This window comes from Mustela nigripes, chromosome 3 (genome assembly GCF_022355385.1).
Source record: "Mustela nigripes isolate SB6536 chromosome 3, MUSNIG.SB6536, whole genome shotgun sequence".
Taxonomy (NCBI): Eukaryota; Metazoa; Chordata; class Mammalia; order Carnivora; family Mustelidae; genus Mustela; species Mustela nigripes.
The window spans coordinates 12,545,412-12,558,098 of NC_081559.1; the positions used below are offsets into that span (position 1 = coordinate 12,545,412).

General features: G+C 41.3%; 1 protein-coding gene across 1 annotated transcript; it reads right to left on the minus strand.

Moving 5' to 3' along the window:
- Window positions 1-1,156: 1,156 nt before the first annotated feature.
- Window positions 1,157-11,490, minus strand: CLK1 (CDC like kinase 1). Its single transcript, XM_059393156.1, has 13 exons — window positions 11,348-11,490; window positions 9,286-9,446; window positions 8,834-9,062; window positions 7,754-7,844; window positions 7,291-7,357; window positions 4,933-5,049; window positions 4,686-4,852; window positions 3,856-3,950; window positions 3,629-3,758; window positions 2,740-2,822; window positions 2,226-2,305; window positions 1,873-1,963; window positions 1,157-1,521 (listed from the first exon to the last, which is right to left on the minus strand). The coding sequence occupies exons 2-13, from the start codon at window positions 9,444-9,446 to the stop codon at window positions 1,378-1,380; spliced, it is 1,455 nt and encodes a 484-aa protein (XP_059249139.1). The 5' UTR covers window positions 11,348-11,490; the 3' UTR covers window positions 1,157-1,377.
- Between the last annotated feature and the right edge of the window lie 1,197 nt (window positions 11,491-12,687).

The window sequence follows — 12,687 nt, forward strand, 5'->3', positions numbered from 1 at the left end:
AGAAACCTGAATGGCTAAATATTACAGGAGTCCAATTATAGGATATTATGTAAGAGACAAAACTACAGACAGTAAAGATACCAGTGGCTGCCAGACTATGGGAGGGGAGGGCAGGATAAAAGGCAGAACACAGGATTTTTAGAGTAGTAAAAATGCTCGGTATTCTCTTATGATGGATTCACATCATCTTCCATTTGTACAAACCCACAGAATGCGATGCACCAAATGTCAGCTAGAAAGACTACTTTCCCAATCCCAATCTGATCATGTGTGATCACCAGACTTCAGGTGATCATAGTTTCAACAAACGTACCCCTTGGTGAGGAATGTTGGTAACAGACTACGCACGTGCGGGAGTGGGAGGTACACAGGGAATCTCTGTTCCTTCCTCTCAGTTTTGTTGAGAACCCACAACTCTAAAAGTCTTAGAGAAACTAAAAAACAAAACAGAACGGGGAAAAAAAAACCTGACTGTAGAGTCTTAAATGGATCAAGCATAAATAAAAACCATAGACAAATGCCTGATTCAGGGTGCCCGAATGGCTCAGTGGGTTAAGCCTCTGCCTTCGGCCCGGGTCATGATCTCAGGGTCCTGGGATCGAGCCCCACATTGGGCTCTCTGCTCGGCGGGAAGCCTGCTTCCCCCTCTCTCTCTGCCTACTTGTGATCTGTCAAATACATAAAAGAAAAAAATGCCTGACTCACTACAGCCACTTAATATTTGACACTTCACTACAAAGTATTCCGGAAGCTTTTTTTTTTTTAATATTATGTAATCTCTATCAGAAAACTACCCCCCAAAAAACCAAAAAAGTAAGAAATCTCTACACCCAGTGTGGGTTGAACTCACAACCCTGAGATTAAGGGTCGCATGCTCCACTGACTGAGCCAGCTAGGTGCCCTTCTGGAAGTTCTTCTGTTATTTGTTAACAGTCTTGAATGAGAATAAAGGGAGAAAAAAACTGGGCACTAATCTCTAGTTCTTTGTATTCTGTAAAATTTGGACATTACATTTTGTTTCAAGAAGGCAGGCAGAGGCTGGCAATTCCTTAAATAGAAACAAATCTAAGTATTTCCAAAGACTTAAAGGAAGCCTCCAAAGATAGAAATACAGAGAGGAAAATGGTGCTAAAAACAAACTACAGATTCTGATAAATTTCGTTTAAGCACAAAAATTTTATTCTGAATAAATCATTTTATACAGCAATTACTGGAAAAATGTTCATTACTTCAGCAATTTACTTAAATCAAATTATCCAAGCAAAATAAACATAGCAATACAAAAATGTAAGAATTTTACAAAAGCTATACAAAATAACTTATTATTTAAAAATTGGACTGATACAGTCTATAAAATCTCTTCAAGAGACTATAGATCTATGTAGCTTTTTTTAGGGGGTAAAAGAAAGGATGCTTTAAGGCTTCTTTGAGAGTAATCCTTTTAGCTGGATCATACTCCAACATTTTCTCAATGAGGTCAAAGAGCAGCTCATGTTCAGCATCCTGAGAGAGCATAAATTCCTGAAAGGAAAAGAAATAGTCAATAGTCGAAAATTTTCAACTACCATTTATCATAACTTACTTCTCTACCATAAAAAGAAGGGAAACTCAAGCTTTTTTTTTTTTATAATTAATTTATTTTTTCAAAGATTTTATTTATTTATTTGACAGAGAGAAATCACAAGTAGGCAGAGAGGCAGGCAGAGAGAGAGAGGAGGAAGCAGGCTCCCCGCTGAGCAGAGAGCCCGATGTGGGACTCGATCCCAGGACCCTGAGATCATGACCTGAGCCGAAGGCAGCGGCTTATCCCACTGAGCCACCCAGGCGCCCCGGGAAACTCAAGCTTTTAATCGTTTAATGGCCCAGACTCACCTTCAGCGGTTTACAGCGCCTTGAGACATATCTGCCGGCAGAACTGTGTTCGTCCCAGTCTAATCGATCATGATGGAAATATTTACGTTTCCTAAAAGTCAATATCCATTGATGTTTATAATGCTGACAATGAAAGCTTAAAACATATAGTGAAAATGACTGGTTTCATCAATTATTATGCTTTTATAGATCAAAGACTAACACTTCACTAGAGACTTGAAAACAGCCTAGCTACTGGCTTCCCAACAAAGGAATCTGTTTAAGTGAAAAAGCATTAGTCTGATTTTTTATAAAAGTTCTACAGAAGACCTAGCGGTACAAAGGATGGCACCTACTCTTAAATAGAAACATACCTGGTTTTCTGTATCATATGTTTTGGTAAAGGTCCAAGAATCCTTTCCATCATTGCCAAATGCTCCTTACTGTCATGTGTCTAAAACAATAAACAAAACTTGTTAAGCACATTGTGTACTTTGTTCTCATTTAACAGAGCTGCTAAATTTCTAGTCCATAGAAATCAAAAGGAAGGTAATTACTAAAAAAGGCAAATTTTTAGCAAGTTACAGCTGATGATAAATACTAAGAGCCAAAGAACAAGCTCACCAGTGATTATCTCCAAATGAACAGGATAACTGTTACAGTATACTTGAAAAAATTTTTAAGTAAAATGATAAATTATGAAGGAAATACAAATACCCAATAGCACGTTACAGAAACTTTATTCCTTTATACTTAACAATTAGTCTATAGTTAGGGGAAAAAACTGCCTAAATGTGTATACTTTTGCTTTATAATGTTCACTCACATAAACACCTTTTTTTTTAAAAGCACTTTTTTTGAGCAAAGCCACTGAAACTGATCACTTACTGGAAATACTGTAAACCCAAGGTAGTATTCAATAAGAATACAACCTATACTCCAGACATCACATGGCTGGGACCATCCTAAAGCTGCAAAGCAAAAGCAAACTGTTAGGAAAAAAAGCTTTATTTCTTGAAGACACTGAAAAACAAACATGAGCTTAATATCTTTAATGTGTATGTATTTTTTTTAAGATTTTATTTGACAGAGATCACAAGTAGGCAGAGAGAGAGGAGGAAGCAAGCTCCCTGCCGAGCAGGGAACCCCATGTGGGGCTCTATCCCAGGACCCCAAGATCATGACCCGAGCCGAAGGCAGAGGCTTAACCCACTGAGCCACCCAGGTGCCCCTATGTGTGTGTGTTTTTTTTTATTTTATTTGAGAGAGAGCACATGTGCGCGTCCTTCTGCACACATGAGCTGGGTCGGGGTGAAGGCAGAGGGACAAGCAGACTCCCTGCCAAGGGTGGAGCCTCCCCCACAAAGTCCCAGGAACCTGAGATCATGACCTGCACTGCAGTCAGATGGTGCTGACTGAGCCACCCAGGCACCACCTACCCATATTGTGTTTTTTTTTTTTTTTAAAGATTTTATTTATTTATTTGTCAGAGCGAGAGCGAGCACAGGCAGACAGAGTGGAAGGCAGAGTCACAGGGAGAAGCAGGCTCCCTGCAGAGCAAGGAGCCCGATGTGGGACTCGATCCCAGGACGCTGGGATCATGACCTGAGCCGAAGGCAGCCGCTTAACCAACTGAGCCACCCAGGCGTCCCCCATATTGTGTTTTAAGTTATTAATCTCTTAAAGGGAAAAAGATTTTAGAAAATCCCCACAAAGAATAAGAGCAGAACTACAAAAGGATATATACACATTCCTAAAGCACAATTAAGCAACTTACCCAAAATAACTTCAGGTGCCCTATAATGCCTTGTAGATACCAATGTACTATGATGTTCATCATCGTAAGTAGCGCTTCCAAAGTCTACAACTTTAATATCTGGATTTATTAAGGTACGTTCATCACGTTTCTGAAATCACAAATAATGGGATAAGGAGGCACAATATTAAGAAGGCATAGGATATTAATTAATTTCAAACAATGAAAGTGACATACTACAGACTTACTATTTTGGGATTATATGCCTCTGTATAGTCAGACTGCACAAATAAGATGTTTTCAGGCTTTAAGTCTGTGTGAGTCAACTTGTTACTGTGTAGAACTGAGAATGAAACAGAAAGTTGTCATCTGAAAATCAAAAACCTAATGAAACTCAAAAGTCCTACAACAAAAACCTCTCTGATGCTTTTCCTACATGTCCAAAGTTTTCAACATTCAAGAGGCTACTAGAAAACTACCTACTACCCTCAAAGTTAGTCTACCAGCAGCTAACCACTCAAATGTGAAGAAGTTATTTTTATTCATGAAGCCAAGATTGCCTGTTTCTAATGATGGCTTTTAACTTTTTAAAACTGTGTGCATTATTTTTTGGTGGGGAAAACATAAAATCTTTCCAAAAATAAAAAAGATTACTTAAAGTCTTAAAATCTTTTTATTTTTTTAGCCATTATTTGGAAAGCAGATCCATAAATAAGAAAGATCATCACAGCCGATGCTACATACAGAAATGACTACAGTCAAAAATTTGAATCTAGACTTCACCACAGAGACCATCAGAGCAGGTATCAGAACCACAGGAGCAAGAAGTAGAAGCAGCAATTATAAACCAAACTAAACTACTCTTCTACATGACAATATTTTACTACATGATGGACAATATACTACTTACTGAATGAAAGCAAAACTGACCAACAGCTAGTCATCAACATCTTTCTCATACCTACTCTTAAGTCAGGCTTATGTTAGATCCTATTTTTTTCTTAAAAGATCCAAATCAGTCTGGCATTAAGTTAGTCTCAGTAACTTCAAGTTTCTTGAAGACATGCCAAGTACTTACAATTTACTGACTTGCATATCTGATATGCCATCTTCCTGATATGATCCAGACGAAATGGCAGAAAACCATTTTCCTTAATGAAGTCATACGTACTAAGTCCAAGTAGTTCAAATACAATGCAAATGTGACCATGATGCTCAAACCACTCCAACATCTGGACACAGCGGCTATAAATACATGAAAAATAACTGAGTACACCTTCTCATAATTCAAATCTATCTGAGAGGATCTTCTGAGTTCTACTTACAATGTACTACTGGGGTCTGTTGTATTCAAGTGTTCCAGAACTTGTATTTCTGAGCGAGCAGCTTCACAGTATCTATCCACATTTTTAACTATTTTTACTGCCACATGTCTACCTCCTCTGTTAGAGAAAGTTGAAAAAAAAAATGTTAAAAATTATATCCTCTTCCACTTTCCTATTACTCTTTTCCAATTTTAACGACTTCTACTTTGACCCACTATATTTGTTTTCTTGAATTTATGGTCTAGTATTCAGTTTTATCTGATTATACCAAAGTATTCTAACAAAATTAACCCAGTTTTATAGGACTATAGCAACTCACTATAAGCAACAATAATGATCTTTATTTTTTTCTAAGACTTTTCTTGTTGGAGAGAGTGAGCGAGCAAGCATAAGCAGGGGTAACAGCAGGTACAGGGAGGAGCAAGCTCCCCGCCCAGCAAGGAGCCCGATGTGGGACTCCATCCCAGGACCTTGGCATCACAACCAGAGCTGAGGGTAGACACTTAACCAGCTGAGCCATCCAGACATCCCAAGAATGATCTTTAAGTATATGGTGGAATCAGTTGGTACAAATACATGTTGAATGACAACAATTTTTTTCATCAAACCACCACTCATATGAATTCTTTTTTTGGTCCTTCAACTAAACTATGTATTAATAGCTATAAAGTAACAAGATTATTGGGGTATCACCACTCAACTCGTAATCCAATTAAAACTCAATACGTATATGTAAAACAGTTTCTTCTTTAGTACTTGTCACTGACAAATATTTTATCAAATTCTTTTTTTTTCGAAGATTTTTTTAAATTTGAGAGACAGACAGTGAGAGAGGGAACACAAGCCGGGGAAGCGGGAGAGGGAGAAGCAGGTTTCCTGTGGAGGAGAGAACCCAATGCAGGGCTTGATCCCAGGACACTGGTTTATCATGACCCGAGCCGAAGGCAGATGCCCAACCACTGAGCCACCCAGGGGCCCCATTTTATCAAATTCTTCATTTTGTCTAGGTTACCAGAAAAGTTATGGAAGGGGCCATGTGATACCAATTTAAGAGTTCTCAACCATGGCTGTGCCATCAATCATAGCATTTTCTAAGAATACAGTGTCCTACTACCCTGAAGAATGTGTCAATATGCCTTGGGTGAGCCCAGTTCCAAACACCCAAGAAACCAAGGCTGTGGAAAGTTCTGATTTAGATCAATGACTAGGGGAAGGAGGGAGGCCACAAGAACTGTCACAACTGTGCCCAGTGGGACAACAAACTATTTTCTAAAATAATAAAATCTGGGGTACATGGGTGACTTAGTTGTTGGGTGTCTGCTTTGGCTTGGGTCATGATCCCGAGGGTCCTGGGATCGAGCCCCACATCAAGCTCCTTGCTGGGTGGGAAGCCTGTTTCTCCCTCTCTCACTCCCCTTGCTTGTGTTCCCTCTCTGTCAAGTAAATAAAATCTTTTTAAAAATTAAAGCCAGTGGGCTTATCTGATAAAAAAAAAAAAAAAAAAAAAGAAAGAAAGAAAGAAAAAAATCCATTCTCAACTTAAAATCAAAGGCTACACACATTATTAATAGCTAGTGTTTAAAAACCCAAAGGACTCGAGCGCCTGGGTGGCTCAGTGGGTTAAGCCTTTGCCTTCCTCCCAGGACATCATCTCGGACCCTGGGATCATGTCCCCACATCGGGCTCCCTGCTCAGCGGGGAGCCTGTTCTCCTCCCCACCCCGGCCTACATGTGATCTCTGTCAAATAAATAAATAAAATCTAAACATAAATAAATAAATAAAATAAAAAATAAAAAAATAATCTAAAGGGCTGTTCATCCTCCCTCCCCCAGCTTTTTAAAATATTTTATTTATCTAAGGGATGCCTGGGTGGCTGAGTTGGTTAGGCGTCTGCCTTTGGCTCAGATCATGAGCCAAAGGCAGACACCTGGGTTCCAGTCCCATCCGGCCCCTTGCTCAGCAGGGAGCTGGTCAATCGCTTGCCACACCCCCTGCTTGTGCTAGGACAAATAAATTCTTTAAAAACAAAACAAAACAAAAAATTATTTATCTGAGAGCACACAGAAGAGGGGGAGGTGGGCAGAGGAAAAGGGAGGAAGGAGCATATTCCCTGTGAATAGGGAGCCCAACACAGGGTCTGATTATAGGACCCTCAGCTCCTGAGCTGAGCCAAAGGAGATGCTTAACAAACTGAAACACGCAAGTACCCCTATCAGGCTGGAACCTTTTATTGGGAGTTTCCTAGATCAAAGCAAAAAAACCAAGTGAAAGGTTATGGTCAGACAATATACTAAAGCTAAAAAAATTCTCTCACATTGGTGACAGCCCCAAATGCAATCTCAGGGTAGGAAACTTACGCTTTATGATCAATGCACTCCACGACTTTTCCAAAAGCTCCTTCTCCTAAAGTATCAACAATTTCATCTAAAAGAGAGAAATAAATCTCAGTTATATCAAGAAGTGGAACAGTTTACTTATCATAATAAATGCTATCAATGCAGATTATTCTAGTTGATGCTACAAATTTCCTTATCACTAGACATTTTATTGGTCAACACTGTCAAAAAACATTTATAACTATTTTTAGTTCTAAATTCATTCTTAAGCTCATTTTATTAACTTGATTTACTATTTTGGAAGTTCTGCTTAACAAATATTAAATTTCTAAAGAAAGAAAGAAACACAATCCCCCCCCACCAAAAGAAATGAAGAACAAACAAACAAAAAAACAGAGAAAGAAAAGATTTCCAAATCCCTGAAATCTTTATATATAGATTATGTTATCTGAAAAGTTAATAAGTGTTGAAAAATATTCTATACATCTTGCACTTAGTACGTCTCCACTCTGACAGATCAGGTGACCCTCCTCATCATCCTCTACACTCCTGGTTCTTTTCCTTCGGTGACTCTTCTGGAAACGTCAAGTGGGCGGCACCAAGATCATCCAGCCAATCAATATACCCGAGTGAATTCAGGGCAGAATACGAAATTCATTCAGCGGGGAGATATTCAGGCATTCAGATACACGCCAGGCCACAAACGGTTGGCAGGAGCAATTTCAAATTCAGTCCCCAGAAATTCACAGGGCACATAGTTTATGTTAACAGGAGAAAAACATGGCAAGGAACAGATTTTCAGATAAGATACTCAAAGTGGCAAGGCAACAAAACATAATACAATTGTTTTTCTTAAAAAAAAAAAAAATGCTTAATTGTAGCATTCACTGAAACATAATTTTAAGTTTCTAGTGTTCTAATTTAATGTTGTTAAACTGCAGGATGAAATATTTACTTGGTCAAAGTAGACTGTGGCCAAATTAAGATTTCCTAACTAATCTAAGAAAACAAATACTGAAACAGTAAATAAAATTAAAGTCCTAATTTTGGGGAGAAAAAAAAAAAGATCTGGCATACAAGAATAACACTATGTCACTTAAAATGTCATCTGAACTAATATTCAAATTAACCCATAACCCATAATGTTCAATCTGTTAAGTGATTTGCTTAGTGAAAAAATTAGAGCATGCTTTATTAGAAAAAGACATGCCTAAACCCTCAACCATACAAAAATAAAATGCTTATTCTAACTTTTGTGACAAGACTTCAATTTATCAAAACAAATCATTTCCTGAAATACCATAAAAATAAACTAATCTAATCACCTCCACTGATTTACTGGAATGACAATTAGTTGCCAATAATAATAAAATCTATTGCTATATAACTTAATATGTACTGTATTTCAGGAATTTCCTATTCAATGCACAAACATAAAAAATCCAAGTTAAACTGAGATGACTTTTTTTTAAACAGAACTTTCTCAAATGATCAAACACAAATTCAAGTATTCCTGTTCCACGTGAGAAATAAAATTAACAGAATGTTTTAAAAGAGCTCATACCCCATGTGAACGATGGCGTGAAGTACTGTGGTGAATCCTGTGTTTGCTTTTATAACTACTTCTTCCACTTCTCCCAGAAGACTTGCTACTATGGTTCTGGTATCTGCTTTCATGGTCTCTATGACGATGTCCAGGTTCACATCCTTGACTGTAGTCATTTCTGTATTCATCAATGTAGCGTCGACTATGATAATCTTTCTCATTTATGGATCTGCTTTCCAAATAATGGCTAAAGAAATAAAAAGATTTTAAGACTTTATGCTTTCCCCACCAAAAAAATCCACACAATTTTACAAACATTACAAGCCCTCATTGGAAACAGAAAGGAATGTGATTCATCATTACTTACGTAATCAGGAAAATATACCCCAACTTTTGCTGAGATACAGTTGACGTACAGCATTGCAGTGAAATGTATTTTTATACTGAGACACTTTAAATACCATTCTTACCTATCAGATGTTTTAGAATGATTATATTTGCAGCGCTTGTTCTCTCGGGCACTGCTATGTGATCTCTTCTTTCTTTTATGACTGCTGCTGCTTCTCCATTTTCCACAGTCCCAATCCTTTTCATCCCAATCAGGGCAGTAAGTTCTCTTTGAGTGTCTCATCTACATAAAAGACACATTTTTCCAGTTAAGTTGTATCCCACCTGCCAACACTGAGCAGTTTAAGAAAACTCTTCTTTGCAAATTCACTCTAGCTTTGACTTTTTAAATTGTTTTTTTTTTAAGATTTTATTTTATTTTTAGATTTTATTTTATTTGACAGAGATCACAAGTGGGCAGAGAGCCCCCCCATGGGGATCCATCCCGGGACCCTGAGACCATGACCCGAGCTGAAGGCAGAGGCTTAACCCACTGAGCCACCCAGGAGCCCCTAAAGATTTTATTTTTCAATAATCTCCACACCCAGTGTGGGGCCAGAACTCATAACCTGGAGTTCAAGAATCTCTACTAACTCAGTCAGACAGCTGCCTCTAAACCGTTCTTTTAGGGGCTCCTGGGTGGCTCAGTGGGTTAAGTCTCCCTTTTTGGTCTGGTCATTATCCCAGGGTCCTGGGACCAAGCCCCGTGTCCCACATCGGGCTCTCTGCTCAGCAGAGAGCCTGCTTCCTCCTCTCTCTCTGTCTACTTGAGATCTCTATCAAACAAAATCATTTAAAAAATCTGTTCTTTTAAATCGAAGTTCGTAAGTCATAGGCGGGGGGTGGAGGGGGGGGGGGCAAGTGGCTAAGTCGGTTAAGCGTCTGCCTCGGGCTCAGGGCAGGATCAGTCGATAAAGCCTCCGCCTTCGGCTCAGGTCATGATCTCAGGGTCCTGGAATCCGGCCCGGCTCCGGGCTCTTTGCTCAGCAGGGAGCCTGCTTCCCCCGCCCCCTCTCTGCCTACGCGTGATCTGTCAAGTAACTAAATCAATCTTAAAACCTCCCCTTTCCCGTCAGCAACATAAACATACTGTAGGTCCACACGTGTGGACTACAGGTCCCCGTTTAAATGTTCACCGGAAACCAGCCTCCAACTCAAACGCACCGCAAACGCCCTCTGCGACAGAACTCCTCGCGATGGATTCCGTCAGGCCGATAAAGCGATCGAGCTACCACTAAGTCAACCGTGGCATCAGGAAACCACGAAATACCATCTTTTGGGGTACCCAGCACACTACGTAACAAAACCTAGCTTTTCTAAAAGCAATCTTACATAATTAAGGGGAGGGAAGCACCTTCCTTCCAGTAATGTTTCGAACAAAAATCCCTGATTACTGGTAAAAAAACATTTCATGGAACTGACTTTTCATCAATACCGTTCTTACTAGTCCTAACTGCCGAGTCTCCGCCACGTCTCGCACTAACTCTGCATCAAAGCGCTCCAATCCTTCGCTAGGGGTCTGGGGGTAAAGGGGCGCAAAAATGCCAACGCTCCTTCCAACACACCCTACCATCTCGGCTTCTCCCGGTTTCTGGATCTGGTGTTCGCCAGCGCCACCGCGGGCAAAGGCACTAGCGATTTTCACTCAATCTTTCAAGACTGGAACGACGTTAAGGGATACCTCCTCTACCAGGTCAGTGTGTCCTCTCCATTCGCTACAAACACCGCTCCTTACCGGAGCGTGACACGCACCTTCCAGGACCCAAGTCAACACCACCCACCGCAGGAAGCTTCGCCTCCTCCGCCCCGCCGCCATCTTACAGCTCCGCTGAGGTGGCCGAGGCCGTCGCCAACAAAATGGCGCCTAAGGGCGCTCGGCCCGGACCTTCCAGCCCAGCACTCCCTCCCTCCCCCAGCGCCAGTGTCCAGGGCGTCGCGGTTCAAGGAGAAACTCGCGGCAACGGGCTCTGCAGCGCGCGGAAGACGAGCGAGCCGCCTTCCTGCTCGGGGGTGAGAGGACAAAAAGGGGTCGTCGTGCCGGGGATTACAGGCAGGGAACAAGCGAGGAGAGTGGGCACCACCAGGCGCTTCCGCGGCACAGAAAAAGGGCCCTGACTGCCCAGCCCGCTTCCTTCTGCGTCTTACCGTCCAGGCCAAAGAGTCCAAGCCGAAGGAGACAAAGCTTGCAACGCGAAAACGGGAAAAGCCCAACTGACGGCGACGGGCTCCAACAACAAAATGGAGCTGACAGCCGCTGCGTCGGGACTCGACTCGAAAACAAGGGTGACGCGGCGAACGCGTCCCGCCGCAGGGCGGGGCGGGGCGGGGGGTGGGGCGGCGCCTGCACCCGGGGATGGAAGGAGACAGCGGTGGCCGCCGTGTGCGCAGGCGCCGCGTGGGGAGCCCGAAGACTGAAGGCGGAGGCGGGGAGTCGTGTCGGCCATGTTGGGGGCGGTCTAGGTCCGAGGGAACAATGTGAGTGCTGGAGAGTCGAGTTTCGAACGCGCTCGTTAGAAGTGGTGTCTGGGAACGTTGGGTGCAAGAGAAAGTGAGGGACCGTGATACTAAATAGTCTGTGCACTGATTGCAGCCACCGAACAATCCTTTAAAAAAACACGATCTCCGTCCTGTCGCTCTAAATTAGTAATTGTATTTCGACTTTGCTAAGCCTCTGAGACCTATTTAAACTAGTTGAGTCTTTAGTGGTTGGGACTCACACACACTGAAATTGGATTGCAAGGATTTTTCTCGAGGAAATGAGCAGGCAAGAGCTTGGAAACGGGAAGTGAGGACCCTTCATAGTTAAACATTTTGGCATTGAGCCAGTCCTCTCCACTGTCAAGGCCAGATGAACTCTAAATCGGTAAATGCCAGGTCGTGAAGAAAGAGTATCAGGAAACAGCCTCTGAACAACAAAATCATCAAACTGCATATTAATAGACCAAAGTAATTGCCAGTCCTGACCCCGCGCCCTTCCTCCATTTTGTTTCTTGTTTACTCATCCCAAACTCAGTGGAAAACGTATAAAATTGAACATTACAACTAAGCATAAGTTTATTGTTCACACTTGCACGGGAGAGCAGCAAATGTAGCTAGCCCTACACAGATGCACAATTATTGGGTAAAAACTGATGAGGAATACGAATTTCCAAATTTCCATGGTAGTCTGCATTTCATAAGACCCTTCTCTTTATGGTTTTAAAACCATTAATACTTATAAAACCACTAATACTTAAATCTTTATATTGGGGTCAGGGTCCCCAAATAGGAGATAAATATTTCACAGAGGGAGAAATTCATCACAATAACTTGTGAAATTCAGGTTGTATTTAGCACTTGGGAATCCCCATCTTTGAAAAGATAATAGGCATTCATAGTTACAGAGCTAGTTACTGTGCTAAGCACTGTACATACGTTCTCAAGTCTAACAATCTAGGAGATGGGCATCAACTGTATTCTGTTACAGGCAATATTTGCAGTGAAGG

Coding starts and splice junctions, on each gene's coding strand:
- CLK1 (XM_059393156.1), bottom strand. CDS start 9,446: ATGAGACACTCAAAGAGAACTTACTGCCCTGATTGGGATGAAAAGGAT. Junction 7,358..7,753: donor AGACGTACTAAGTGCAAGAT/GTATAGAATATT, acceptor TCTCTCTTTTAG/ATGAAATTGTTGATACTTTA. Junction 2,306..2,739: donor TTGGGTTTACAGTATTTCCA/GTAAGTGATCAG, acceptor TTATTGTTTTAG/ACACATGACAGTAAGGAGCA.